Below are 26,019 nucleotides of genomic sequence, written 5' to 3'. Positions count from 1 at the left end.
TCTGTAATCAGAAGATACATTCTGCTGTCACAGACACCTCTGTACTGCAGCCAGACCCGTCTATCACAAACATCTATTTGCTGCAGCCAGACCCCAATTTTTAATATCAGGTACTTTGATATAATAGCAGTCTCCTCCACCGAGAGAACGTTACCCTCATAAAAATATTTTGAATCCTTTATCAAAAATAGGGAATATACCCCTTAAATTACCCAACACAGGATTTGAATAATAAACAGTAGCCTCCATAACGATCCCCAGACAGACTTTAGAGCCAGGCCACACTGGGTGCACACTGTTCATTTAAGACCCCCCAGAGGGGGAATCACCCTTCCTATTAATTAAACACATCCCCCAGTGCATAGCATATATGATAAAGGCTCACTGCAAAAGGGACTAATTTAATCTTATCTTATACAGAAGGCCTTTCTGTCCCATTTATCTTAAAGGAAACTATTAATAAAAGTTACGTTTTAAAAACTATCATTTGACATAGTAAGAGTGCCCCACAAAGAGAGTCCTCTTTTCTCCCTTCCACTGCTATTGTACATTTGGACTCAGGGAAGCACCACCAACTCTTCAGAATAGCTGCACCCAACTTGGGAATAATACACTTTTTTGAGACTGGGTTATAGGCTACACAGGCCGCCCCCCACCACAGGCGAGACTAGATCGCTCTTGATCTCCCTCACCCTAGGTGGGATGAACCTAGTGCGGAATCCAAAACCCACACTCAGATACGGATTCTGGCTAAGAAATTTTTACTATATAGTTAAAAGCAAAACAAAGTTAAATCTGAATAGCAATGTTCAGCCACATTCGATGCCGATGCTTGGCCACGTTTAGTCAGTGTCTAATACAGGCATGTCCAAACTATGGCACTCCAGCTGTTGTAAAACTACAAGTCCCATCATGCCTTGCCACAGTTTTGCTATTAGGGAATGGTAAAACTATGGCAAGGAATGCTGGGATGTGTAATTTCACAACAGCTGGATGGCCATACTTTGGACATGCCTGGTCGAATAAAAAAAAAAAGACTGCAGGCAAATCTAAAGGGGCATACACATCGAGCGATTTTGTGCTCTTTTCTAAGCAATCTGACTAGATCGCTCAAAGCCCCTACACACATGCCGATAAGAGGCATTTTCTAAGGGACTTTGCGAAGTTTGGCAAAGTCACTTAAAAACTGCCCCTACATCGGTGTGTGTGTAAATGCCATAGCGACAGCAGTGCGAGTCGCTTTCGCTGGACGATTGGATGGAGAGTTGTTGTCAGTGAGCACAAATCTCGCTAATCGGCAGTGTTCTCCACCGTTAAAGTGGCTGGCAGCACAGCGCGAGATTTCAAACAGCAGTGGACCCGCTCCCAAGACAGTTGGGCAGCCCACCGCTTCTGCCCGGCTGTCACACTGTTTTAATGCTATGCTGCTGCGGACCCTCTCACTCTAAAGACAGCTGGGAAGCCCACTACATCTGCCCAGCTGTCACAATTTTATAAAGCTGTGCTGCTGCGGACCCGCTGTGAAGACAGCTGGGCAGCCCACCACTTCGCCCGGTTATCAGACTGCTACCCCCTTGGCAATGAGCATAAATCCTCCTCGGCATCAAGTATGATGCCTTTGGAATCAAGCATGTAACTCCTGGCATTGGGAAAGAACCCCCTAAAAATGAGCATGTAGGTAAGTGGCACATTAACAGGTCCAGTATGATATGCCGGCAGTCGGAACACCGACGACAAATCCCAACCTCCGCAATGCCGACAAGGGGGGGGCGGTGCCTCGCTGCACTCGGCACACTATTTTATTCTCCCTCTATGGGTGTCGTGGACACCCATAGAGGGACAAAGTGCCGGCATTGCGGCACTCGGTATTTCGACCGCATCCCATATTCACAGTGTAGGGCATATGGAGTAGTGGCCATCACAGTGTGTGGTACAAATCAAGGGGGTAGCGTTGGCATGTCTAAATATATTTGGGGGTAAAAAGTTCCGACCCCTGGTTTAGAAAAAACAATCACCACACATCAACATCTGTATGCACCTTTAATCTAAAAGCGCAGTTAGCCAAAACCAAATGCAATTTCAGGTTTAAGGTCATCTCACCCTTTCAAAAATATATATATTTTTATTTTCACAAGCAAATACCCCTTTCAGACCACCAAATCAACCCGGGTTATTGCAGTGTTAATCCAGGATGGTCTGCGGTGTGGAAGACATTTCCTGGGTCAAGCAACCCAGCATTCCAACTCTGGTCACAACCAGAGATGAACACAGCTGTGACCCAGATTGCTGGTCGATAGACCTGGGTCCTGTTCACACTATAGAGGAGGCAGTACTTGGAGACCGTGTCACCTCCTCCCCCAATGTGCCAACGCTCTGGCATTTGTTGTCTGAAAGGGTTGTAAGTTGGCAACCTGATATCTATCACTGTTGATAACCTTACAATCACCACTACCCCACAATTTTGCTGCTTAGGTGTCATGGATAGCTCTGACGGTGCTTTGTTCAACCTGTTTGCAAATCCTATTACATAGGTAACGAGTCTTGTCGCATAAACCCTGCATGCTGTTGTGGGACAGCCATTAGCGTACAAAGAAATCAGAGTGCCCATGATGACTCATACATATTGTTACCTATTACCTTTGCTGTGTGAACTGAAATTTAACAGTACAAGATTTGCCAATATATGAAATATGAATACTGATGCAAGAAAACGTACGATGAAAAAAAATACGTTGAGTTTGCTTTTATTAAGTGTATGTCTGAAGGTTTTCGCATGAGTGCAAATGCAAAATGAACAAAAACAGTTACTAGTCATAAATTACAGTAATACAAAATGAAAAGTGCTAGGACGCATTATCCGTCGATGGATCCGGACTGCACGGCTTCGTGGTACTTCCCCTTTTCCTCCTTAGGCTCTGCGTGCAATTTAATCAGGTCATCAATTCGCAGGATTGTAATTGCAGCTTCCGTAGCAAATTTGAGACTCTTTGTCTTGACTACAGTGGGTTCAAAGACCCCAGCTTGTTTGTTATCCCGTGGTTTTCCATTAAGCAGGTCAAGCCCAATCCTGGGGAAAAAAGGAATCAGGACTTATTACATAGTTTTTAAATTCAGTGCAATTGCAGCACAGTCACCCACCTCAGAAGTCAGGCACTTAATAAACTTTGATGATTTACACGATTTGCTCTTTAAACAGTTCTGCATATTAAAGAGCACTCATTGCCAATTATGGCATTCATTTTATTGAATGTGCCCATATTAACAGTACAGGCATAGAATTTAGTGTCCATCATGGCAGAAGGATGTTTATGTCTAAGACAGGAACAGCTACAACCTACTCAGAAAAATGGGGTTCCTTAAGACAACTCCATTATGGGTAGAAGCGGTTCAAAGAGTAGACTTATTAGAAAGCGGTGCACATCAAGTACATAAAGATATACCCAAGTTCTTACCACTTAAGATTTTTGCGCTCTGGGTTGACTTGAGCCTCATTATGGAAAGCTCGGAGCTTAGCAACCAGGTCACTGGAATCTTGTGCAGCGTTCACTGCAAGGGTTTTTGGGATAACCAAAAGTGCTCTTGCAAATTCCGCAATTGCCAATTGCTCCCTGGAACCCTGGTAATAAATACATGACAGCACATGAGCAAAGTATTTCATTTCACCATAGCCTTTATAAATTGTTAAATCACTTACAAAGTAGCAAACCATCACAGAATTTTATCGCACACAATGCTTACATGTATTCCATAGCTTCACATTGCATATACACACTAATGTAAGTCTTACCATGCTAGTAGCATAGTTCTCAAGATAAATGGAAAGTGCAGCTTCCACAGCACCACCTCCAGGTACAACAGACTTTGACTCCAACACTCTCTTCACTACGCAGAGAGCATCATGCACAGACCGCTCCATTTCATCACACATGAAGTCATTGGCTCCACGAAGAATGATGGATGCACAGGTTCGGGCCTTTGTACTGTAACACAAAAAATATAAATATATATATTTCTTCACAATAAAAAAAAAATGTTGCCTAAAGGTTTTCAAACTGAATACATAGCACTGACACAACAGTAGCAAGTCAATTGCTTTGCCTGTCTATATGCACAGGTACCTTGAGCGATGTAACGGTTACTCCGTTTGGGTGTCCAATAGCATAGACACCCCTATAAGCTCTTTGTGCAGCTAAGCGAGCTGTTACGGCACCCAAACAGTCTTTGCACACATTTATTTTTGGACCTCAGGAAGCTTCTAGTAGAAAGGTTTCTCCCCCACGACTAAAGCATACAAAAAGATAAAAACAATTGAATTGCTGTGTGGTGCCCATTATATAGACTCCCAGCAAGGTGAACCCAGCCCAATTGAACTGACCACAAAACGGTTAACAAGCTATGTGCATCACTAAAGACTCCAAACATGAATAAGTCTCACCAGTACTGTGTGCAGTCTCTGCTATCTGGGTCAAGCTTTATAATTAAAACTCAACGTGTTTTGTTAAAGACTCTTTACTTTATCCCACGCGTATAACTGACCATGAGACGGACCTGCATGGCAGTAAATGTAATGGGAAAGACTTACAAGCCCAAAGTAGGAGACTCACTTTTTAACAAGAATCAGCTCATCATCACATATCCTCTCTTGTACAACTTCTTCAGCCTGTCCAAGCATTGATGCCTCAAAGGTCTCTTCACCTTCCAGGTTTGCCAGGGTTGAACAAACAGTAGCTGTAATAGAATTTTAGGATAGTCAAATATTGTACAAAAGGAGTCATTTTAAATATTTACAGTTCCTATCAGAAATTAAGCAAATATGGAAAACTTAAGCTTTACTGTAGACCTCAGAAAGGTATTAGAATTCCAACTCCAAGTAAAGGTGACAACTACAGTCACTAGATTAACGTGAAACTACACATCCGTGCATGCCTTGCCTTTGGTTTAGTATTCCCTAATTGCAAAAACTGGCAAGGCATGCTGGGATGTGTAGTTTCACAACAGCTGGATGGCCATAATTTGGAAATGCCTGTGCTAAGATTGATTTTTACATCTCTCAACCGCAACACACTATTACAAAAACCTATTAAACCAACAAGATGCAAGTGGTGAAAAGCAGTGTTAGAATACCATACATGTATTCTGCATTTTTGTCTGATACACCATGATTTACCAAATACCTAAACATAGTTAACCCTTCAAATGGGATATATTAGGGTGAAAAGGTACACAGCTAAGCACATGAAAAGGAATTCAGGAAATCGCAAGGACAGCCAAGCCAGGCTGCCGGTTAGCCGGTGACTTGTGATAAATGAACAATTTAATATATTAGTTTCATAAGTGATCCAAAATGTCAACATACAAGCTTCCTAATAAAGTGTATACTGATCTGCCTAGGAGAAAGGCCAGTACTGTTCCAGTCCAGAATTCCAACTACTACACTCATAAAAGAATCAATGGTCCCTATGACCGATTAGTATTAAATACAAAATGAAATGCTTAATCATACAGCACTCAAAACTATGCTCAAATATTACGCAATATAAAGGTTTAGAAAATACAGGAGAAAAAAAAAAAAGTAATAAAATCATTTACCGCCAGTTGCTTTAGCAACGCGTTTCAGATCCTTTTTCAGGACTCTCCGTACAGCCATTGCTCCTGCATCCACAAAGTACTTGAGGCACATGTCATCAATTCCACCAGTATTAAGGATGACATTAGCACCTGTTGCCAAAATCTTCTGGATCCGCTCCTTGGTAATATCAGACTCCCTAGAAAAATACAAAGACAATAACTTTAACAGGCTTTTTAAAATGTAACCAACCTATGAAGTGGAAATATTGCAACATTACCACACGGTAATGGTAAATAAGTGAGAATGTAATTCTTTAAAGAAAAGCAGAAGAAAGGACATTTTAACATGTTTAAATAAAAACTACTAGTAATTGCAAAATATGGAATAAAAAAATAAATCGTGTATAGCCGTCTTGTGTATACCTACTTTATCAGATATGACTGTTGAATGAGTAGCTTTATGTGACAAAGTTGTACTTTTATGCCAGACTCAGAAAGAGTAATGCCAGTTGTAAGTACAGATATCATGCATTGGTAATTGCTAGAACACTAATATTGTACAAAGATAAAAAGGCCTTTAGCACATTAAAGGGTCCTCAATAATTGTTTCATTTAAGGTGCCCATACACGGTGCGACAAGGCAGAGTGATGCGCGCTCCCGTGAACATCCCATCGCACAGCACAAAGTATGTGCTGCCTGTGCTTTAAAGGTGCCCACAGACGCTACAATTGTACTGTGCTATGCGTTTTTGTCTGTACAATGGTTCTATACAATTTTTCTTCCAGCTTGCTATGAGATGTGCACTTGGATGCATGCGATGCGATGTGATGAACCCATGTTTGTAATGTTAAATTTCAGATGTAGTCTAAAAAGTACGTGCAGCACGTACTTTTTTTAGACATACAATATCGGGCTCCCGGGAACACGCATCGCACCGCACAAGCCCATAAACACCATCCAATAATTGTACATAAGATGCAATTTGTGCTTAAAAAGTACAAAACGCATTCGATAATTGATGCGTCTGTGGGCACCTTAAAAGCACAGAGTTCATTGGCCCTTGATATATTTGTACATGCAATCATAAGATCTGGACAAATGAATACATTAATGCTAAACAAGAGAATTCCATTACTGCAGAACACTGGGAATAGCAACGTCTATTTAGGTGTGCTACTAACATTACTGGGCAATATTGTGGTCACCTGACAGTATATACTGTACAGTAAATGCGTGTCTCAAAGAAATTTAATAGCGATACTAGATATGTTTAAGTACAGTAAATACGCAAGACTGGACACTAACTCACTATCCAGTATCTCTGCAGAAATGTAGTATTAAGAATCCAATAATATATAGCTAGATAGATTTCCTTTCTTGTTCAGTTACCCCCTCTCTCGTCTAGGAGATATATGACCATATATTTTGCAATACATGGTATAGATACCATTTATACTTAATAGAATAATTCCTGGTGCAAGAGACTATTGCAAATGCAGGAAAACAGATGTAGAGCTCTTGCTAATCTAGTGTAAGCACATGTATTCTCACCATTTCAGCAAAAGCCCCATAATACTTTACCCCATGCGTATAACTGCTCATACCATGAGAACTGTATGGCAGCAAATTAAATGGGGACAACTACAAAAAAAAAAAAAAATGCACAAGTTATGCTGTGGGGTGAGATGGGTTAGCATACTTACCCCCCAGGTGTCAGAATTCTGCAGTTTGTCTTCTGACCGCAGGCATCCTGAGAGTAGCCTTCTTACAAAGTAAAAGGCCCACACATGAAGCATTTTGGAGTGCACATCGCAAAGCACAAGTGTATGGGCTACATGTACTTTTTAGACTAGATTGCATCTAGTTCAAAACACAGACTGCTTTAGCACATGGCATGCGTTTTGAACTAGATGCAATTTAATCCAAAACACAGTGCGCATCGCACCGTGTGTGGCCATCTTAAAGAAAAGTGGAATTGATGTAGAGATAGAATATATAGATAGAAAAAACAATTCTGCATATATAAAAAGGGTCGCACAGAAACAGAAGTTTCATATACTAATGTTCTTCCATAAGTTGTTACATGGTTAGTCTCCTCAAACATACCTCTGTCTGATCTGGTCCAGTTTGGTTGGGTCTGAAATAATCACTTGGACACCAAGCTTCATTTTTGTTTTCTGAAGGCTGAAGTCCAGACAGGCAATTTTTGCATTTGTGATCCTTTTGATCATTCCTAGAGTAAAGCAATAGATAAAGCCATTGCAAGATTAGGAGGACGCTCTGTGCAGTGTGCCCCTTTACACTATCCCTGCCCAAAGGTTATATCATAAATAAAAACTGTTCACATACAAAGTCTTAACAAAACGATTGCCCAAATGATACTACCATAGGCTTGTTAAATGGTCAGTACTATTCACCTTGTGAGCCCACCACACAGTTCAGTGCATAACCATTGACTAGGACACTTTCTTTCTGGCTCCGGCCATGAGCTTTCAGCACGTTAACAGAGTTGATTGGGTAACGAACCTGACCCCTGGGATCCACATACTTGACAGCAAGTGCAGCATCAACAACCATAGAGGCAAAAAAGTCACTGTCACTGAGCAATTAGGTCAAGGATCAGAATCCAGACAATGTGTGCATCTATGCACAAGCCATGTAAAACACAACATACCTCCATTCAACACTAATTATACCCAACTCTGTAAAAACACACAATTGTGTCTCGGATGCAAGCAATAGCCACAAGATTGATGCCTCAAAGTTCTACATTTACACCATTTTTGATCCATACTAGTGAAAATATGAAAAGGATACACTCCAATGATCTTAGAAGACATTGAGGTCTTTGCAGCATTAAGCAGACAATCTTTCCCGAGTTCATCTGTGTGGATTGTGAGGTTTTCATTGATGTATCGGACGGCTTCTCTATTAGATAAAAAAGCAAGTTTTTTGTTTTAACAGAGATACGCACTACATGTATGCAATGTAGCCACTTTGGGTGGGACATATACACCTGAAAACCCCAAAGCATGGGGTTAATACATAAAACAGGAATACTACGGTGATGTCAGCAGTCACAATGATCAGAAACCTGATGGGTTGGGTTAGTATACTAAAGGCCCATACCCAACTAGGTGACTGAGCTCAAAGTAGCTCGATTTTCCCATTTTGAGCTAAAACAAGCTCAAAATCTAGTATGCATGGGCGGGCAATGAGCACTGATGTTCACTCCAGCAACAGCTCTCCCACCATCCAAACAATTTCCATAGTCTACTAAGGAAAGTGCCCCCCCCCCTCCTTCATGGAGAAAAAAAAAAATAAAAAAAAAAATAAACAATCGATGTCTGAAAATCACTCAGCAATTTTCATAAAATAGTAAAATGAGCAAATATACACTGTGTACGCAATAGCAGCACACATAATGCATGCAAAGTTACTGATATGTATGGTAAAACCATTGGTCAGAAATTATGAATAATGAAAGTATTAAAACAACCTACTTGCAAGCCAGACGATAACCTCCAATTACAGATGTGGGGTGGATTTTCTGTTTCACCAGCTCATCAGCATTCTTCAGTAACTCTGCAGCAATTATCACCTGCGTGTAAAACGGAGGCTTTGTTGTGACAAAACACAAGCAGCAACGGTTTCCTTTTTGTTTACTATGCTGAATTTGGATTCAATGTTTTGTTAAACAGAAGAAAACCTACTACTGATGTTGTCCCATCTCCAACTTCATTGTCCTGCAGATCAGCCAGTTCACATAAGACTTTGGCGGCAGGGTGTTCCACTTCCAGCAACTTCAAAATCGTAGCGCCATCATTTGTGATGGTGACATCCTGCAGAAAACAAAAAGCAGCAATAAGTGAAATTGTGCAAACAGTTTACTAGATTACTTACTACAAAATCTTAAATCAGGATCCTTTTTTTTTTTTATACTAAATGTAGGACTGCCTCGGTAGAAAACTTCTCGTACCATACATATTTTACCGAGGCTCGATCTACCTAGGTTAAACTGGCTACATAATGAGATATACTGTACCAGCAGTTCGCTCCATCTAGTCCTACAACATAACTGTATAAAAGCTGGCACTTTGCGCTAGGAACAACAAAAGTCCCCGGTGAACCAAGAAAGTGTCCACCAGATTCTCTCATTCAGATTAAGTTTTGCAGGCCATACATTGAGATTTCAAAACAAATAGGTTAAAGCTGACTTGAGTCATATAGAAAAAGCCTTTAGTTTAGGGGCTGCCATGGATTGTGTTTGCTAAATTTAAGTTATATGTCAGGATGGTGGCATTGCACTGCCTGACCCTGCTACTCTTTGTAGAGCAACGCAATTTATATATATCATGGATTGGTTATTGAAAAAATGCAATTTTTGTTAATTATGATATTGAGATGGATCCGTTCTCTACCTTCTCATCCAGCACTCTTACATCCCTAAAAAGAAGGGGCCCAAGAGGGAAGGATATAATGTGTGTTCCATTGATAACCATGGTTGCCCAATAATGCATTTGTTACATTACAAATAAAAAAAAAAAAAAAAAAAAAATCAGCCCCATACACATGATTTATTTTGAGACACAGGTGACTTAGCCTAGTGTGCAGAAGGGTTGTTAAATTTCATAAAAATGGTGAGTATACTTAAATTCATTTGATGAAACTGTGCGCAAACAGTTTTACAAGTGGTTTGAAAACACCTCCTCATCTCTTATATGGCAAATGGCCTCTGAACCTCACTAGATCAGGGTATGTTTTCTCTCTTTTACATACCTCAGTAGTATTATTTACTGATTTATATTGTGATGTTCTCTATATTGCCATGGTATGCTCTTATGTTCTTGTCCTGCTTTATTTCTCTTCCGTTCTGTCCTTCTAGTTTGGCCTGTGTCCATCCCTCTAGTTTGTCATATTGCTATGTGCCTTCTAAGGATTATTTGAACATATACTTTTCTTTAAATGTTCACTTTTTCTATGTTTTTTGCTCTTATATATTTGATATCTGTATATGTCCTAACTCACCACGCTGTAATGTGTACAATTGACTGATGATCCTTTGCAAGGACAATTTTGATAATGCTTTATGTGAAAAACAAAAAAACACCTGCTCTCACAACAAACATGTCCTGTTATATCATATAGCAGAAGGTGAGAGCCACCTACTCCTTCAGTCAATAACAGATGTTCATCTACCCCATTAGCATAGCCACTTATTCTGGAGAACGAAAAAGTGGTACTAAAATGGGATCATCATGGATGTATAATATATATATATATATATATATATATATATATATATATATATATATATATATATATATATATATATATATATATATATATATATATATATATATATATATATATATATATATATATATATATATATAGTATTACACTGTGCCAAGGTGAAAAATTGTACTTACACCAATATCATCCACCAACATTTTATCCAGACCAACTGGTCCAAGTGAACTTTTCACAATATTGGCAATAGAAGCGGCTGCCATCACTGAAAAAAAAAAAAAAAAAAAGTTACAGTAAAAGCAAAAATGTACAATACAAAAATGCATTATAGTTCACAAAATAGAAACTATGAGCAGGTTTATATTAAGCATTAAAAATAAAAAATAACCTGTGGGCAATGAGCAGGATACACACTAGTGCCATATTCAATTGAAATATCGTGCCTGATCTATCCAACGCAGTGCGAGACTGCAGGGTGCACATTAAGGCAACGCACAGCTAAACCTGAACAAACCAATAGGTGTGCAGTGTCAAGTCCAATTTATGTGCTCAAACAGGTGACTTCACAAATTTCAGCTTGCCACCCCCAGGAGGTGCAAGCTAAAATGCTGGCAGACAGATGGAGCTATATTTGTATATGTAGCGGCCATGATAACAATTGAATACAGCCCCTAGAGTCTAGTTGGACAACACCCTACTTGCACTCTTTAAAGAGTATTCAATAGAACGTCAAGTACATACATTGTATGTCTCACGCACCTCTACAGCTGGACCGTGCAAGCAGCACTGCTGAGACGGGTTGGGATCGTTTGGTCGAATGCATTATGGTCGAATGTCATTACATTGAATCCATTAGGTCGAATTGCTAAAAGGTCAACATGGGAAAAGGTCGAAATGATTCTAGGTCGAAAGGTCATTAGTTCGACAGGTCATTAGGTCGACAAGGTCATTAGTTCGACATTGTCTAGGTCGACATTCACAAAGTCGACATGGGGGTTTTCACTGTTTTTTTTACCTGAATGTCAACACAGTCGACATGGACACAGTTTAAAGTGCACTGCATCCCCTTGCATCGCTCGCTGCGCTCGCAATGCGTCGGGCACGGTGCCTCGCTACGCTCGGCACACTATTTTATTCTCCCACCACGCCCTAGTGGATGGTAGGGCATGAAATACCGCCTGTCAGCACATGTCGGCTCAAAAAACAGTGAAAACCCCCATGTCGACTTTGTGAATGTCGACCTGAACAATGTCGAACTAATGACCTTGTCGACCTAATGACCTTTCGACCTAGAATCATTTAGACCTTTTCCCATGTCGACCTAGAATCATGTCGACCTTCTAGCAATTCGACCAAATGGATTCGATGTAATGACATTCGACCATAATGCATTCGACCAAATGACCGCATCCCGCTGAGACGCCTCATTCCACATTGTGTTTAATTTCCTTTAAAATCTCCTATATATTTGGCTACATCTGTCACTCAAAGTGGGTGTCTGTGTCTATAACGCTCTGTTCCTGGACTTTCCTCTTAATGTGTGATTGCCTTCATCTGTGCTGAACACCTTTCTGAGAAATTAACCTGTTTAAAACAGGTGATGGCAATCATACATTAAGGGGAAGTCTAGAAACAGAGCATTGTGTCCCTCCTGGAGAGGGTCATGTTGGGAGGTATGTGACAGAGAACCAGCCCAGTGAGCCCACAGACAGTGCCAGACACCCACTGCCTTCCCATGTTGCCGAGCACTGCTACTCCACAGCCACCAGGTGAGCGCCCCCCTCCCGCGATTTGCGGCAAAACCTCCCCTCCCGCGCGCCCCCCCCCCTCCCGCGATTCGCGGCAAAAACACCCGCTCCCCCGCGACCCCCCCTACCGCGATTCGCAGCAAAAACACCCCCGTGACCCCCCCTCCCGCGATTCGCTGCAAAAAGAACCCCCCCACGACCCCTCCCGCAATTCGCGGCATAACCACCACCCCGCGACCCCCCCCCTCCCACGAATCGCGGCAAACCCTCCCCCGTGACACCCCCCCCCCCGATTCGTGGAAAAAACACCCCCCCGCGACCTCCCTCCCGCGATTCGCGGCAAAAAGAACCCCCCCGCGACCCCCCCTTGCACGATTGGCGGCACCCCCCCCCGCGACCCCCCCCTCCCCGCGATTCGCTGCAAAAAGAACCCCCCCACGACCCCTCCCGCAATTCGCGGCATAACCACCACCCCGCGACCCCGCCCTCCCACAAATCGCGGCAAACCCTCCCCCGTGACCCCCCCGATTCGCGGAAAAAACACCCCCCCCGCGACCTCCCTCCCGCGATTCGCGGCAAAAAGAACCCCCCCGCGACCCCCCCTTGCACGATTGGCGGCACCCCCCCTGCGACCCCCCTCCCGCGATTCGCGGCACCCCCCCCCCCCCCCCCCCGCAATTCGCAGCAGCCCCAGGATTGAATGGCACATGCAAAACACTGACATGGCTATGGTCGACAATGAAAAAGGTTGACATGAGTTTTTGAAGATTTATTTTTAATTTTTTGAATGTTTTCATATTCATTCTCATGTGTCGACATGGACACCAATGAAGTGGCACACTTATGTCAACATTTACATGTGTTGACCTTTCTGTGTTGATTTTTTCTTGTGGCGATTCGCGTCACACCCCCCGCAACCCCCCCTCCCGCGATTCGCGGCACCCCCCGTGACCCCCCACCTCCCGCAATTCGCGGCAACCCCCCACCGGAACCCCTGTGAACCCCGCCCTCCCGCGATTCGCGGCACCCACCCCCGCGACCCCCCCTCCTGCAATTCGCGGCACCCCCCCGTGATTCGCGGCAGCTCCAGAATTAAATTGCACATGGAAAACACTGACATGGCTATGGTCGACAATGAAAAAGGTTGAAGTGCCACACTTATGTCAACATTTACATGTGTTGACCTTTCTGTGTTGATTTTTTTCTTGTGGCGATTCGCGTCACACCCCCCGCAACCCCCCCTCCTGCGATTCGCGGCACCCCCCCGCAATTCGCGGCAACCCCCCGCCGGAACCCCCATGAACCCCGCTCTCCCACGATTCGCGGCACCCACCCCCCGCAACCCCCCCCTCCCGCAAATCGCGGCACCCCCCGCGATTCGCGGCAGCCCCAGGATTTAATGGCACATGCAAAACACTGACATGGCTATGGTCGACAATGAAAAAGGTTGACATGAGTTTTTGAAGATTTATTTCATTTTTTGAATGTTTTCATATTCATTGTCATGTGTCAACATGGACACCAATGAAGTGGCACACTTATGTCAACATTTACATGTGTTGACCCTTCTGTGTTGATTTTTTCTTGTGGCGATTCGCGTCACACCCCCCCGCGATTCGCGGCACCCCCCGTGACCCCCCACCTCCCGCAATTCGCGGCAACCCCCCACCGGAACCCCTGTGAACCCCGCCCTCCCGCGATTCGCGGCACCCAACCCCGCGACCCCCCCCTCCCGCAATTCGCGGCACCCCCCGTGATTCGCGGCAGCTCCAGAATTAAATTGCACATGGAAAACACTGACATGGCTATGGTCGACAATGAAAAAGGTTGACATGAGTTTTTGAAGTTTTCTTTTTTCATTTTTTGAATATTTTCATATTCATTCTCATGTGTCGACATGGACACCAATGAAGTGCCACACTTATGTCAACATTTACATGTGTTGACCTTTCTAAGTTGATTTTTTCTTGTGGCGATTTGCGTCACACCCCCCCCCCACAACCCCCACTCCCGCGATTCACGGCACACACACACACACCTCCCCCGCGATTCTCGGCACCCCACCCCGTGACCCCCCCCTCCCGTGATTCACGGCACACCCCCGCGACCCCCCCTCCCATGATTCGCCGCAACCCCCGCCCCGTAACCCCCCCTCCCGCGATTCGCGGCACCCACCCCCGCGACCCCCCCTCCCGCAATTCGCGGCACCCCCCCGCGATTCGCGGCAGCTCCAGAATTAAATTGCACATGGAAAACACTGACATGGCTATGGTCGACAATGAAAAAGGTTGACATGAGTTTTTGAAGTGTTTTTTTTTAATTTTTTGAATGTTTTCATATTCATTCTCATGTGTCGACATGGACACCAATGAAGTGCCACACTTATGTCAACATTTACATGTGTTGAACTTTCTGTGTTGATTTTTTCTTGTGGCGATTCGCGTCACACCCCCCCCCCACCCCCCCCACTCCCGCGATTCACGGCACACACACACCCCCCCGTGATTCTCGGCACCCCACTCCGTGACCCCCCCCTCCCGTGATTCACGGCACACCCCCTGCGACCCCCCCTACCATGATTCGCCGCAACCCCCGCCCCCGTAACCCCCCTCCCGCGATTTGCGGCAACCCACCCCGCGACCCCCCTCCCGCGATTCTCTGCAATCCCTCCCCTCCCGCGATTCGCAGCATCCACCCCCCCACAACCCCCCCTCCTGCAATTCGCGGCACCCCCCCTCCCGCGATTCGCGGACACCTAAGTTGCAATACAGGGCATCTTTCATACAATTCTAACCATATTTCTCATATACAAACGTTCACAAATTAAGGGGGCGCAGCCCCTTACGACGGTGTGAAGAGCGCCCGTAGGGCGCGATGAATCACCTAGTATATTATAGTCTCCATCTTGGTATTTAAATAAATTTAAGTTAAAGTTTTACAGTAGCTAATAGTTGTACATCGGGGACAGCCTTCTTTGAACTGAATTCATGCAAAATTATATACATATACATATATCTATCTATATCTATCTATCTATATATCTATATATATATAGAAGTCCAAATAAAGCACGTCACTCCGGGTCTCATATAAACAAAAGTGTGGTTTACTGGTGCCTACAGCGTTTCGGGCCAAGCCCGTCTTCAGGACATACTCCTATATACACACACACATAAAATGATAATGTGGTTGCCTGGCTTTTGTTATGGGGAATGTAGCAGCCATGCTGAAAGAATTCCTTATATGGGGATCTGTTCCTTAACTATCAGAGCTAATTAAACCTATAACCCATCATAGAAGTATGGTGCATTTCCTTCCATAAGGGGTATGGAGAGATCAGTTATAGAATACAGAACTACTGCATGCTGTTGGCATGAGAAGTACGCTGTAGCAACAACTGAAGTTACTCTGTACAGGGAGTGGACCGATTTAAAAAGGTGCTGATGCTCTGGCCATGCGAGACATTTTGTTTCTGATGAATCATATGCTACGGTCTAAAAAACAGGCTCCTGTTTAATTATGAAGTCACCTAAAAAATACTACTACTACTAATAATAATAATAATAATAATAATAACTCCTTCATATCTTCTAGAGCCACACAGCAGACAGACATTTTAGCTGCCATTGTATGTACATTAAATAAGTTATGGTAAGCTGGCATCCACTTAAGGTCAGATGTCTCCAGCATTACACACATGCTCTATGTAACCACCCCGGCACACGCTCTCCAACAGCAGCCAGGGTGGCGAACTAGGCCCCGAGCAGTGTCGCACAGGATTGGGACAGGTACTGGGATACAGGCTCGGTGCGGCCCCGCCTGCTCCCCCACTGCCCCTCGCGGTGACCGGCCTACTAGCCTCCCCCCGGTGTGATCCCTCAGGGTAACACAGTACCGTTCTGGCTCCTCACAGCCTCCCCTGTGCTGCGCTCCCCGAATACGGCTAGCGGTCCCTCCATCTTCTGCAGCGTCTGCACACAAAGCGGCCGGCAACTGCTTCAACAACGTGCTCACCAACCGCCGCCCACCGCACAGCACGCTGGGTAGGCCCCTCAGTCGCTAAGACCAGCCTACTAAGGTTACCCCTTCGTCGCCGGCCAGGAGAGCGACTATAAGCGTAAACGATAACGTGGGGGACGCAAAGTGTGTCAGCAGTGAATGGGTTACCTACGTACGTACGTCGGTGACATGTGGGCGTGGCTGCAGAATGCGGCGCCGGATAGAGAATGTTCTAGGCCTGTGCGGCGGGCGCGCGCTCACGTTCCATGTACCCGGAGTCGGCTCCGCTCCCTTGGCGACCATCTGGGGGCGCGCGAGTTACGTAACATGCTACGCCGCCAAGTCCTTCTTAATACTACGCCTGGTACGCCAAGTCCTTCTTAAGAACAGCATATATGCATAGGTGTGCGCACATTGAGTGTTAGAGGTGCACAGGCACCCCCTAATGCCGTGCCCCACCCTTATGAACACCTCTGCCGCTAACAATACCAGCAATACCCTTAACCAAAGACTTGCTTTTTAGAACTGTATTCCATTTAAAGAAGCACCCATCAATCAATTATATGTATATTTGCATTGTTAATTGTACTAGACCATTGTCATATCACTAAATACCTGCATCATCCATATATGTTTGTGACTGTATGTGCATGTACTGTTAGACAGAGTAATTAGAAGATTAAATAGGCAGGAGATTTTGGTGTGGCTGAGAGACTTTGGGCCTTATTCTGATCGGTGCGGATATTCCCGCATGCGGACGGACCGCCGATGTTGATCGTCTGCGCATGTGCAGAGGTCACTCTGCGCATGTGCAGGCGATTTCGCCGCACGGATTCTTTATACGCCGCACAGGGGGCTTAGAGGGGCGTGAGGGGCTACTTAGCCTCATTACCCTATGCATACGCCCCGCGTTTCATGGGCGTTCCCATGCAAACGCGGGGCGTATGCATGGTAATGAGGCCGTGACGCGTGGGTACGGGGCGGGCATCTGATATCGCCGGATGTCAGCTGCCCGCCCCCATACATGATTTCACACGGACAAGTGTCCGTGTGGTCTTGTGTTGCGGGACCTGGTGGAGCGTGCGGCCCTGCATTCGATGTTCGGCGACCATCGAATGCAGGGGCTGCTCCCAAGACGGAGGAGGCGTATCCCCGTCCAATTTCATGCGGATCGCCTCATATCCGCGTACGGACGGCAGGTGGCGATCCGTATGGAAGGCGGAGATTCGCCTGCACGGTTGCGGCCGCATATTCTGATCGGGCCGCACCGATCAGAATAAGGCCCTTTATGTTGTAGTGAGTGCCACTAGATGATGGAAGACACACCTGATTGGCGGTGTTAGACACGCCCAATAGGTGGAGCAATGCACACTCCTTTGATGGTGCACCCCCTAATAAAATGTGCTGCGCACGCCTATGCCTATATGGACTGACTGCACTGATTGTGGCGACGTCACACAGAAGTTACAGAAGACAGAACTAATTAGGTCTAAATTGTAGTGGGCTAAGGGACCTCCTGACGTGACAGGGGAGGAGAGAGGGGGTGGAGAGAGGAGGAGCAAGGTCAGAAGAAGGGTCCCAAATAGAGGTGGGCAAAACAGGTCACTAACGAGCAGGGGCGTAACTATAGCACCGCAGCCCCCGTGACCGCGGGGGGGCGCTATGCATGTGCGGGCGCCGGGGGCTGCAGTGCTATAGTTACAGCCCGCCGCACCAACCCCCGCAAACCCCCCCATCCCCAGTCTTAACCTGTGTTTAGTACCGCTGGTCCCGGCTCCCTTCTTCTGCTGAGGACCACCACAAAATGGCCGCCCCCATATAGCAAACAGTTCTCTGAAACTGTCTGCTGTATGGGGGCGGACATTTTGTGGTGGTCCTCATAGCAGAAGAAGGGAGCCGGGACCAGCGCGTACTTAACTGAACACAGGTAAGACTGCGGGGGTTGGTGCGACGGGCGGGTGAGTGGCTGGGCGCCCTCCCTTTAACGGGGGGGGGGGCGCCCAAAATGTAGTTACGCCGCTGCTAGCGAGAGCTGGGATCCAGCAGATCAGGCAGTTAAAAGATCCGTATCTTTTAGGCAAGTCGGCGGTTCACTTTGAAAGAAGGGGTAATTTGTTAATAACAAGCATACTGTGGGCGGTATTCAATGTGAATACCGGTGAGGTGCAGCGAATCCTGTTTAGGATTCGCTGCACATTCGCCACGTTCCGGAGCTTCGCCGGCTCCGGTATTCAACGAGTCAGGGGCTCGCTGCCCCAGACCGGCGAATATGAGCTCCTGCGGCGAACGCCGCAGGGAGCCTGAGGACGGTGGCAGGCAGGGAGATGGAAGGGGATGCCGGCTATATTCACTACACCCGATCATGCATATGTAACGATCGGGTGCAGTGAATATATGAATATCTAATGAGCGGCTCGGCTCCGGCGCCCCCTGCTGGCTGGTCAGTGTAAAAAAAAATATATATATTTTTTAAATTAAATATATATTCATGTGCTTACAGCACATGAATAAAAATAGCATGCCCCTCCTCAGAATAAAATTCCTGATTTTTTGACACCAAATGTAAAAAACAAAACACTTTATTTTAAAAGTTCACATTCCACTTCACCATAAAAAGATAGCGATTGCTACTCGGTGAATCATGGCGAAAAAAACCTTGAAATGTATTCGCCATCTGCTCATTGAATAGGGTGATTCGCCGTTTTTGTCAAAAATTCGCCAAACAGCACAAATTCGCCATAAAAACATGGCAAATCAGGCTCATTGAATACCGCCCTGTGTCTTACAATCATTCCCATTATTTTTTTACTTTAAAAAAACAAAACATTAAGCTGAACAAATAAGAACATACATAACCGAGTAAAACACTGATCGATGGCTGGGTGCAGAATCGCCATCGATGGCAACCATCAATGGCGTCTGCACCGATGGCCATCCCTAGCAGCAGCAGCCTTATTATTCTTTCTTTTACTTGCAGTAGCAGCACTGAACTCAGTCTCCGGAGTCAGTACATCTCAGCTGCCACAGGTGGCAGTGCTGAGATCAGGAAAATGTATTGTGATTAAAAACGAAACTGAAAGTAAAAGAACGACGGATCACCTTTTGCGGGACCGGTGTTTCAGCCGCTCTTTAATGGGATCTGTCTCAAAGATTCGCTTCGGTCGTGAACGACCCATCTCTAGTTCCAAACTAGAGATGGGCAATCGGGCCAGAGTTGGGTCCAAGCGGGCAATCCGTGAGAAGATCCGGATCTTTTAGGGGAGACGACGGCTCACTTTGAAAGGGTTATTTGCTAATAACGAAGCATAATTTGTTTTACAATAGTTTATTGCCATTTTTTTTTTTTTAAGCAGTGAGCTGAACAAATAAGAACATACGTGACCGAATAAAACACTGATTGATGGCTGGGTGCAGAATCGCCATTGATGGCAACCATCGATGGCGTCTGCACCGATGGCCATCCCTAGCAGCAGCAGCCTTGTTATTCTTTCTTTCACTTGCAGTGGCAGCACTGTACTCAGTCTCCAGCGTTAGTACATCTCAGCTACCACAGGTGGTAGTGCTGAGCTCAGGCAAATGCATTGTAATGAAAACCGAAACTGAAAGTAGAAGAATGACGGTTCACCTTTTTTTTGGGGGGGGGGAGATTGGCGGCTCACTCACTCTTATATGGGAGCCGTTCAAAGATCCGCTTCGTTCGCAAACGCTTCAGGCATGGTGCCTCGCTCCGCTTCACTCGCCACCTGGTTACTAAAGGCAACCAGTGGTGGCGTGGATAGTGAAGGAGCAAACTCCCCTGCCTTGATCCTCCCCCTGGGCGTGGAAGGTCCTTTAGCCTACTACAATTTATCATCTACCAAACTACAATACGCCGGCAGCACGTACACAACATTACACGATCGGCCAGTGACACAGTGCTATCAGTAGTAGTAGTATAGTAGTCACATGCTGGAATCAGATTACAGTGACAACACACACACACATGCATGCCTGCTCTATAAGGACCTTATTCCATGGTTGCCTACCCGACCCTCTCCTTCAGGGAGAAAATGCTCTGTTCCTGGACTTCCCTGGTAATGTACTGTATGTTTGCCATCACCTGTGTGGTGAAACACCGTTCTTATCAATTACCTCGGTCCCCACAGGTGATGGCAATCATACATTACCAGTGAAGTCCAGGAACAGAACATTTTCTCCCTGAAGGATAGGGTCAGGTAGGCAACCATGCATTCTAATCCACAGGGGAGCGAGAGTTAGCAACATGTACAACATGTATGCGCATGCTGTTCCGTTCACACCTAGCAGTGCGGCATGGGGAGGCGGCGAGGGGCTGCATCCTTGGGAACACCCAGCATTTCATGGGCGTCCCTATCGAAACACTGCCCATTCCCCTGTAAATGCAGGAGGCGGGCAGCTGACGTCAGCGGATGCCAGCTGCCTACCCACTTCCCGTACAGGTAGCCTGCAGATCTAAGACATAGGGGCCGATCCTATTAACCCCGAAGGGTGCGAGTTTCCGTTCGGGTGCCATTTTAACGCTGAAAACAGCACCCGAAATTAACCCTAACTCGCACCCTTCGCAGGGCCGAATTAGCTGAAAATTGCTCGCACCTCTAAAGAGGAGTGAGAACTAGTCAGCTAATTTGGTCCGCTGTAAAGTGCGCCCGCTGTTCGCAAACACCGGGCACATCCACACCCTTCGGGTGTAATAGAAATGACCCCATACCCTCCAACATGACCCATTCCATTAGGGACAAAATGCACTGTTTCTGGACTTCCCTTTTAAATTGATAATTGCAGTCACCTGTGTTGAACTAGTTCAGCGATGATAACGGTGTTCCAGCAAAGGTGAAGGCAATCCTAAATAAGGAAGAAGTCCAGAAGCAGAGCATTTTGTACCGATTTAGATGTTTCGGACCGATATATCGTCTGAAAAAGTGCCACATTGTTTGTGTTTTCCATCCGATGCGATTCGCGGTCCCGTGAGAGTCGGATAGGAGCCTCTAGGTTGGTCGAACCGCACCTGTGATATATCGTAATCGGATGGAAAATGGAGTGCTTTTTGCGCATGCGATATATTGTATGCAATATATTGCAGAAAGTTTGACAGGTACTTGTTTTCCACATGCCTTAAGTTAAGGCACAACACGATCAACGCGATTTTAACTTTAAAACTCATTTAACATTGTTCTCTATTGGAAAATCGCGTTGATCGCACCGCGTGCCATTATAATGGCACGCGATGCGATCAACGCGATTTTCCTATAGAGATCAATGTTAAATGAGTTTTAAAGTTAAAATCTCGGTGATCGCGTCCATCGCGTGCCATTATAATGGCATGCGATGCGATCAACGCGATTTTACATAGGGAACAATGGGAAATGGGCCAATATGGCCAATTTCTCATTGTATATGCCCCCTCATGGGTATTAAGTATGCTTAATGCCCCCCCATTATTAACTCCACCCCACTATTGACACCAACCCGAAGCGTGGCTAGCGCAGCGAGCCAGCGAGGGGCGGCGGTACGCGTCCTCCGACATTTTTATACCCCCACTATCCACGTCATGGAGTTGATTTTACAAAGTGTGGCGAGCCACCTAGCCCGAAGCCTGGCGAGCGTACGCATACACCTGTGAAGTTATGCGCGTCCCCTCGCTGTGCTCGCCACGCTTCGGGCTCGGTGGCTCGCAGCGCTTGCCACACTTTATAAAGTCAACTCCACGCCGACGTTTAACCAGACTCAGACAAGGCTCACAAAAAACTATAACCGGCAGGGTCTCAATGCTGTGAGAATACCTAAATACCCAGAGGCCTAGTAGGCAGCAACAGCCAAAGACCAAGGTGTGCATGAAACCCAGGCAAGGTGGATCAGCAAAACCCGGAGTACTGATCCAGGGGAAACATATAACTATAACAGAATATGAATAACACTGAACCGCCGGAGGCAGCTCATAACAGTGTAGTCTTACTATCTAAGGATATCCTTATGTTGTGAGATAGAGCTCTGTAGTTAATACTCTGCAGTAACTTGCAACAGTGTATCAAGTATTTAACTTTCTAATTCAGAGTAGAGAGCAAGCTCTGGATTGGCCTTTTTACTGTGACACCACCTGCTTCCAATTATTTGGGTATATGCTCACTATTGGCTAGCGCGGTCCAGTGGGAGATGTGACTTTTTTTAAATAGCAGCACCGTGCACATCTCGTCGAACACAGCGGGGAGCCGGGAGCGGGCAGGTGGATTGCACCGCTGCTTTGCCGGCTGTGGGTGGGGTGGGGGTGCCACCGCACACTGTACCTTGACAGCTGGGGGGAATCCACACTACTCCCTGCTCTGCACGATCACATCCCACCCACCATGCCTGCTCTGCACGATCACACCGACCCACCCTCCCTGCTCTGCACGATCACACCCTCCCTGCTCTGCACTGCACGATCACACCCACCCTCCCTGCTCTGCACTATCACAGCCACCCACCCCACCCTCCCTGCTCTGCACTATCACACCCACCCACCCTCCCTGCACTATCACACCCACCCACACCACCCTCCATGCTCTACACTATCACACACACCCTCCCTCCCTGCTCTACACTATCACACCCACCCTCCCTCCCTGCTCTACACTATCACACCCACCCTGCTCTGCACTATCACTCCCACCCTCCCCTCCACTATCAATTACTCACACCTACCCTCTGAGCAATTTCAGTCCCCCTTGGCAACGAGCAATTTCAGTCCCCCTTGGCATTGAGCATGAAGCCCCTGGCATCGAGCATGTAGGTAAGTGGCACTTATGTGTTAAATGTGTAATGGGCATTACGGTTTGTTAAATAGTATGCAATGGGCATTGCAGTGTGTTAGTATGTGATGAGCATTACGGTGTGTTAGTATGTGACGGGCATTACGGTGTGTTCTATAGTATGCCATGGGCATCATGTGTGGCCTTATGTGTAATTGGCGTTATGGCTGTGGCTTTATGTGTAATTGGTATTACAAACTTTGCTAAAATGTGCAATGGGCATTACGGTGTGTGTGGTATAATGTTGGGCCATGCCCACTTTTCACTGCGCAGGAGCCTCACCCACTACAAATTGGGGGGCTCGAAACATGCCCTTGCTCCGGGCGCCGTGGCACCTAGCTACACAACTGATTACCACCTCTAGGGTTATCATTGATTTTGTTTCTAGAATGGTAAATCTGAAGTTTTCTTTAGTAACAGTTGAATTATGTTGTTCAAGAAAGTGTCTGGGCAGGCTATGTATAGACTGTTCTTAATATTCCTCATGTGCTCTTGGATGCGAATCTTTTCTTATCTTATAGTTTTGCCAATATATTTTAAGTTGCATGCACATGTGAACATGTATACAACACGATCAGAATTACTGGTGACGGCTTCATTCAGGGTGTATGTTCTGCTGTTTTCATGAGTATGACTGAATTTCGCTTTATCCAGAAACTTGCAACATATGCATCGGTTGCATGATGATACTCCTGGCCTTTTTTTTCAAAAGGTCCCACAGTGTTTATATCTACTTCTTTATTTCTTTTTAGCTTACTCAGTACAAGAATGTTCTTAATGTTAGAGGCACGTTGAAAGACCATATTGGGTTTTTGTGGCAGGTGTGGGCCAAGGACTGGATATTTTAACAGAATCCCCCAATGTCGCTCAAGGGACTTTCTTATCAAGTTATTTTCACTGTTGAATTGTGTAATAAATGGTCTGCATTGCCATTCAATCTTCTTCTTGTGTGTTTGAGTGAGTAAGGAATCCTTCTCTCTCTTGCTGCCTGAATGAATTCAGTGTCATAACCACTTTTTGAGGAAGTGATCATATAGTTCCTTGGATAGCTGCCAGTAATCTTCAATGTTGCTACAATTTTGTTTAATCCTCAGGAACTCAGCAAAAGGAACCCCGTTTTTCCAAGCTGGATGGTGGCAGCTTGTAGCCGGAATAAAACTAATTGCGTCAACAGACTTAAAGTGTGTTCTTTTCCTGGCATCCCACATAGTTCTAAATTGAGGTATTCAGCTTTCAAAAACTCAGATTTGTGCGTGAAATTGTAATCATTTGCCTGGATATGAACTAAGAATTTCGTGATGCTAGTTTGATCTCCATGCCAAATGAAAAGTAGATTATCGATGTACCTCTGATACAAGATAATATTTTCTTCGAAGGGGGTTCCATAAATGAATTTGTCTTCCATACACGCATGTAAAGATTAGCATAAGAAGTTTGTACCCATAGCGGTACCTTGTTTTTGCAGGTAGAAATCGCCATTGAATTGAAAAATTGTGATCCAATATCAAGTTGCTACCATTTGGCAGTAGAGCAATTTCAGATTCTGAATTCTTAGGGTTAGATGTAGTATTTTTTGGATAGATTCCAGGCCTTTCTGATGTGGGATACAGGAGTACAAGGCTTGGTACTTGTTTAGTTTCGTGGCGGCAGCGCGAGACGCTCTAGCTTGAATATTGGCAGCTTGCCAAACTGCCTTCAGCTGCGCTATCAGCGTAGCGACTGTTTGAATTCTGGCATCTTGCCAGCTGCTTAGTTGTTTAGTTTCAGGGCCACAGCGCGAGTCCTGTGAAGCCTAGTGAGCACCTCTCACACAGCGCTTGTGCCTGCATGATATCCTCTCTCCTGTGGAGAGTGGATCATGAGGGCGCCGGCGGAGAGGCGCTCCATCTTTGTGATATGTAGCTGCAGCAGCAATGCAATGATACACTGTCATCTGTGCGCTGACAGGTCATTGTCGCGCCACAATGACCTGTCAGCGTAGTGACTCGCCGGCACCTTAGTGCTGACTATGCGTCTCAATTTTGCGTCTGCTGTTTAGACGCTATTGCGTCTAAGTAGTACATGCAAAATTGGCTACTGCTTGGACGCTGGGACTAGGACTATTTAGTTGGGACTAGGGGTACATCTAAATTTAGACGCTAAAGCATCTAAATTTAGTTGGGTCTAGGAATACACTCTTAAAACCTGTCCACAGTGGCACTAGTCGACGCAACAGCTGTCGACCTTGTAAATCCCACTATCCACGCCAACCCGAAGCGTGGCGAGCGCAGCGGTACGCGTCCTACGACTTCTTCATACCCCCACTATCCACGTCGGCGTGGAGTTGAGAATAGAAAGTGCCTGAAGCGTGGCGAGGGGACGCGGACACCTGTGAAGCCCGCGAGGGGACACGGATACCTGTGAAGGTATCCGCGTCCCCTCGCGGGGCTCGCACGCTTCGGGCTCGGTGGCTCGCTGTGCTCACCACACTTTCTATTCTCAACTCCGCGCCGACGTGGATAGTGGGGGTATGAAAAGGTCGTAGGACGCGTACCGCCTGCGCTCGCCACGCTTCGGGTTGGCGTGGATAGTGGGGGTGTTTCAGGAAATATGTGGACTTGTTATATACAGCCCTTTTTTAAAGAAATACCGCTTCTCCCTTGCCTTG

General features: G+C 45.8%; 1 protein-coding gene and 1 non-coding gene across 2 annotated transcripts; both read right to left on the bottom strand.

Annotated features, from left to right (window-relative positions):
• Positions 1-2,728: 2,728 nt before the first annotated feature.
• Positions 2,729-16,678, bottom strand: TCP1 (t-complex 1). Its single transcript, XM_083176223.1, has 12 exons — positions 16,466-16,678; positions 11,002-11,087; positions 9,283-9,411; positions 9,073-9,170; positions 8,387-8,497; positions 7,987-8,168; positions 7,676-7,802; positions 5,590-5,765; positions 4,605-4,728; positions 3,788-3,980; positions 3,453-3,616; positions 2,729-3,067 (listed from the first exon to the last, which is right to left on the bottom strand). Exons 1-12 carry the CDS (start codon positions 16,527-16,529, stop codon positions 2,854-2,856), a joined length of 1,668 nt encoding a protein of 555 aa, XP_083032349.1. The 5' UTR covers positions 16,530-16,678; the 3' UTR covers positions 2,729-2,853.
• On the bottom strand, positions 10,691-10,824 carry LOC146065998 (small nucleolar RNA SNORA29). Its single transcript, XR_014472801.1, has one exon. It is a non-coding gene; the product is annotated as a small nucleolar RNA SNORA29 (small nucleolar RNA).
• Positions 16,679-26,019: the final 9,341 nt, after the last annotated feature.

This window comes from Crinia signifera, chromosome 3 (assembly GCF_055691185.1).
Source record: "Crinia signifera chromosome 3, ASM5569118v1, whole genome shotgun sequence".
Lineage (NCBI taxonomy): Eukaryota > Metazoa > Chordata > Amphibia > Anura > Myobatrachidae > Crinia > Crinia signifera.
The sequence above is the reverse complement of the archived record's forward strand: the minus strand, read 5'-3'. Positions and strand labels throughout refer to the sequence as shown.

Bases quoted from the DNA above. Each gene is read 5' to 3' on its own strand.
- TCP1 (XM_083176223.1), bottom strand. From the start codon at position 16,529: ATGGAGGGACCGCTAGCCGTATTCGGGGAGCGCAGCACAGGGGAGGCT. The intron at 8,169-8,386 runs GTATCCTTTTCA...CTAATTGCTCAG, and splicing joins TCTTCTAAGATCATTGGAGT to TGACAGTGACTTTTTTGCCT. The intron at 3,068-3,452 runs GTAAGAACTTGG...TTTTTTCCCCAG, and splicing joins GAGCGCAAAAATCTTAAGTG to GATTGGGCTTGACCTGCTTA.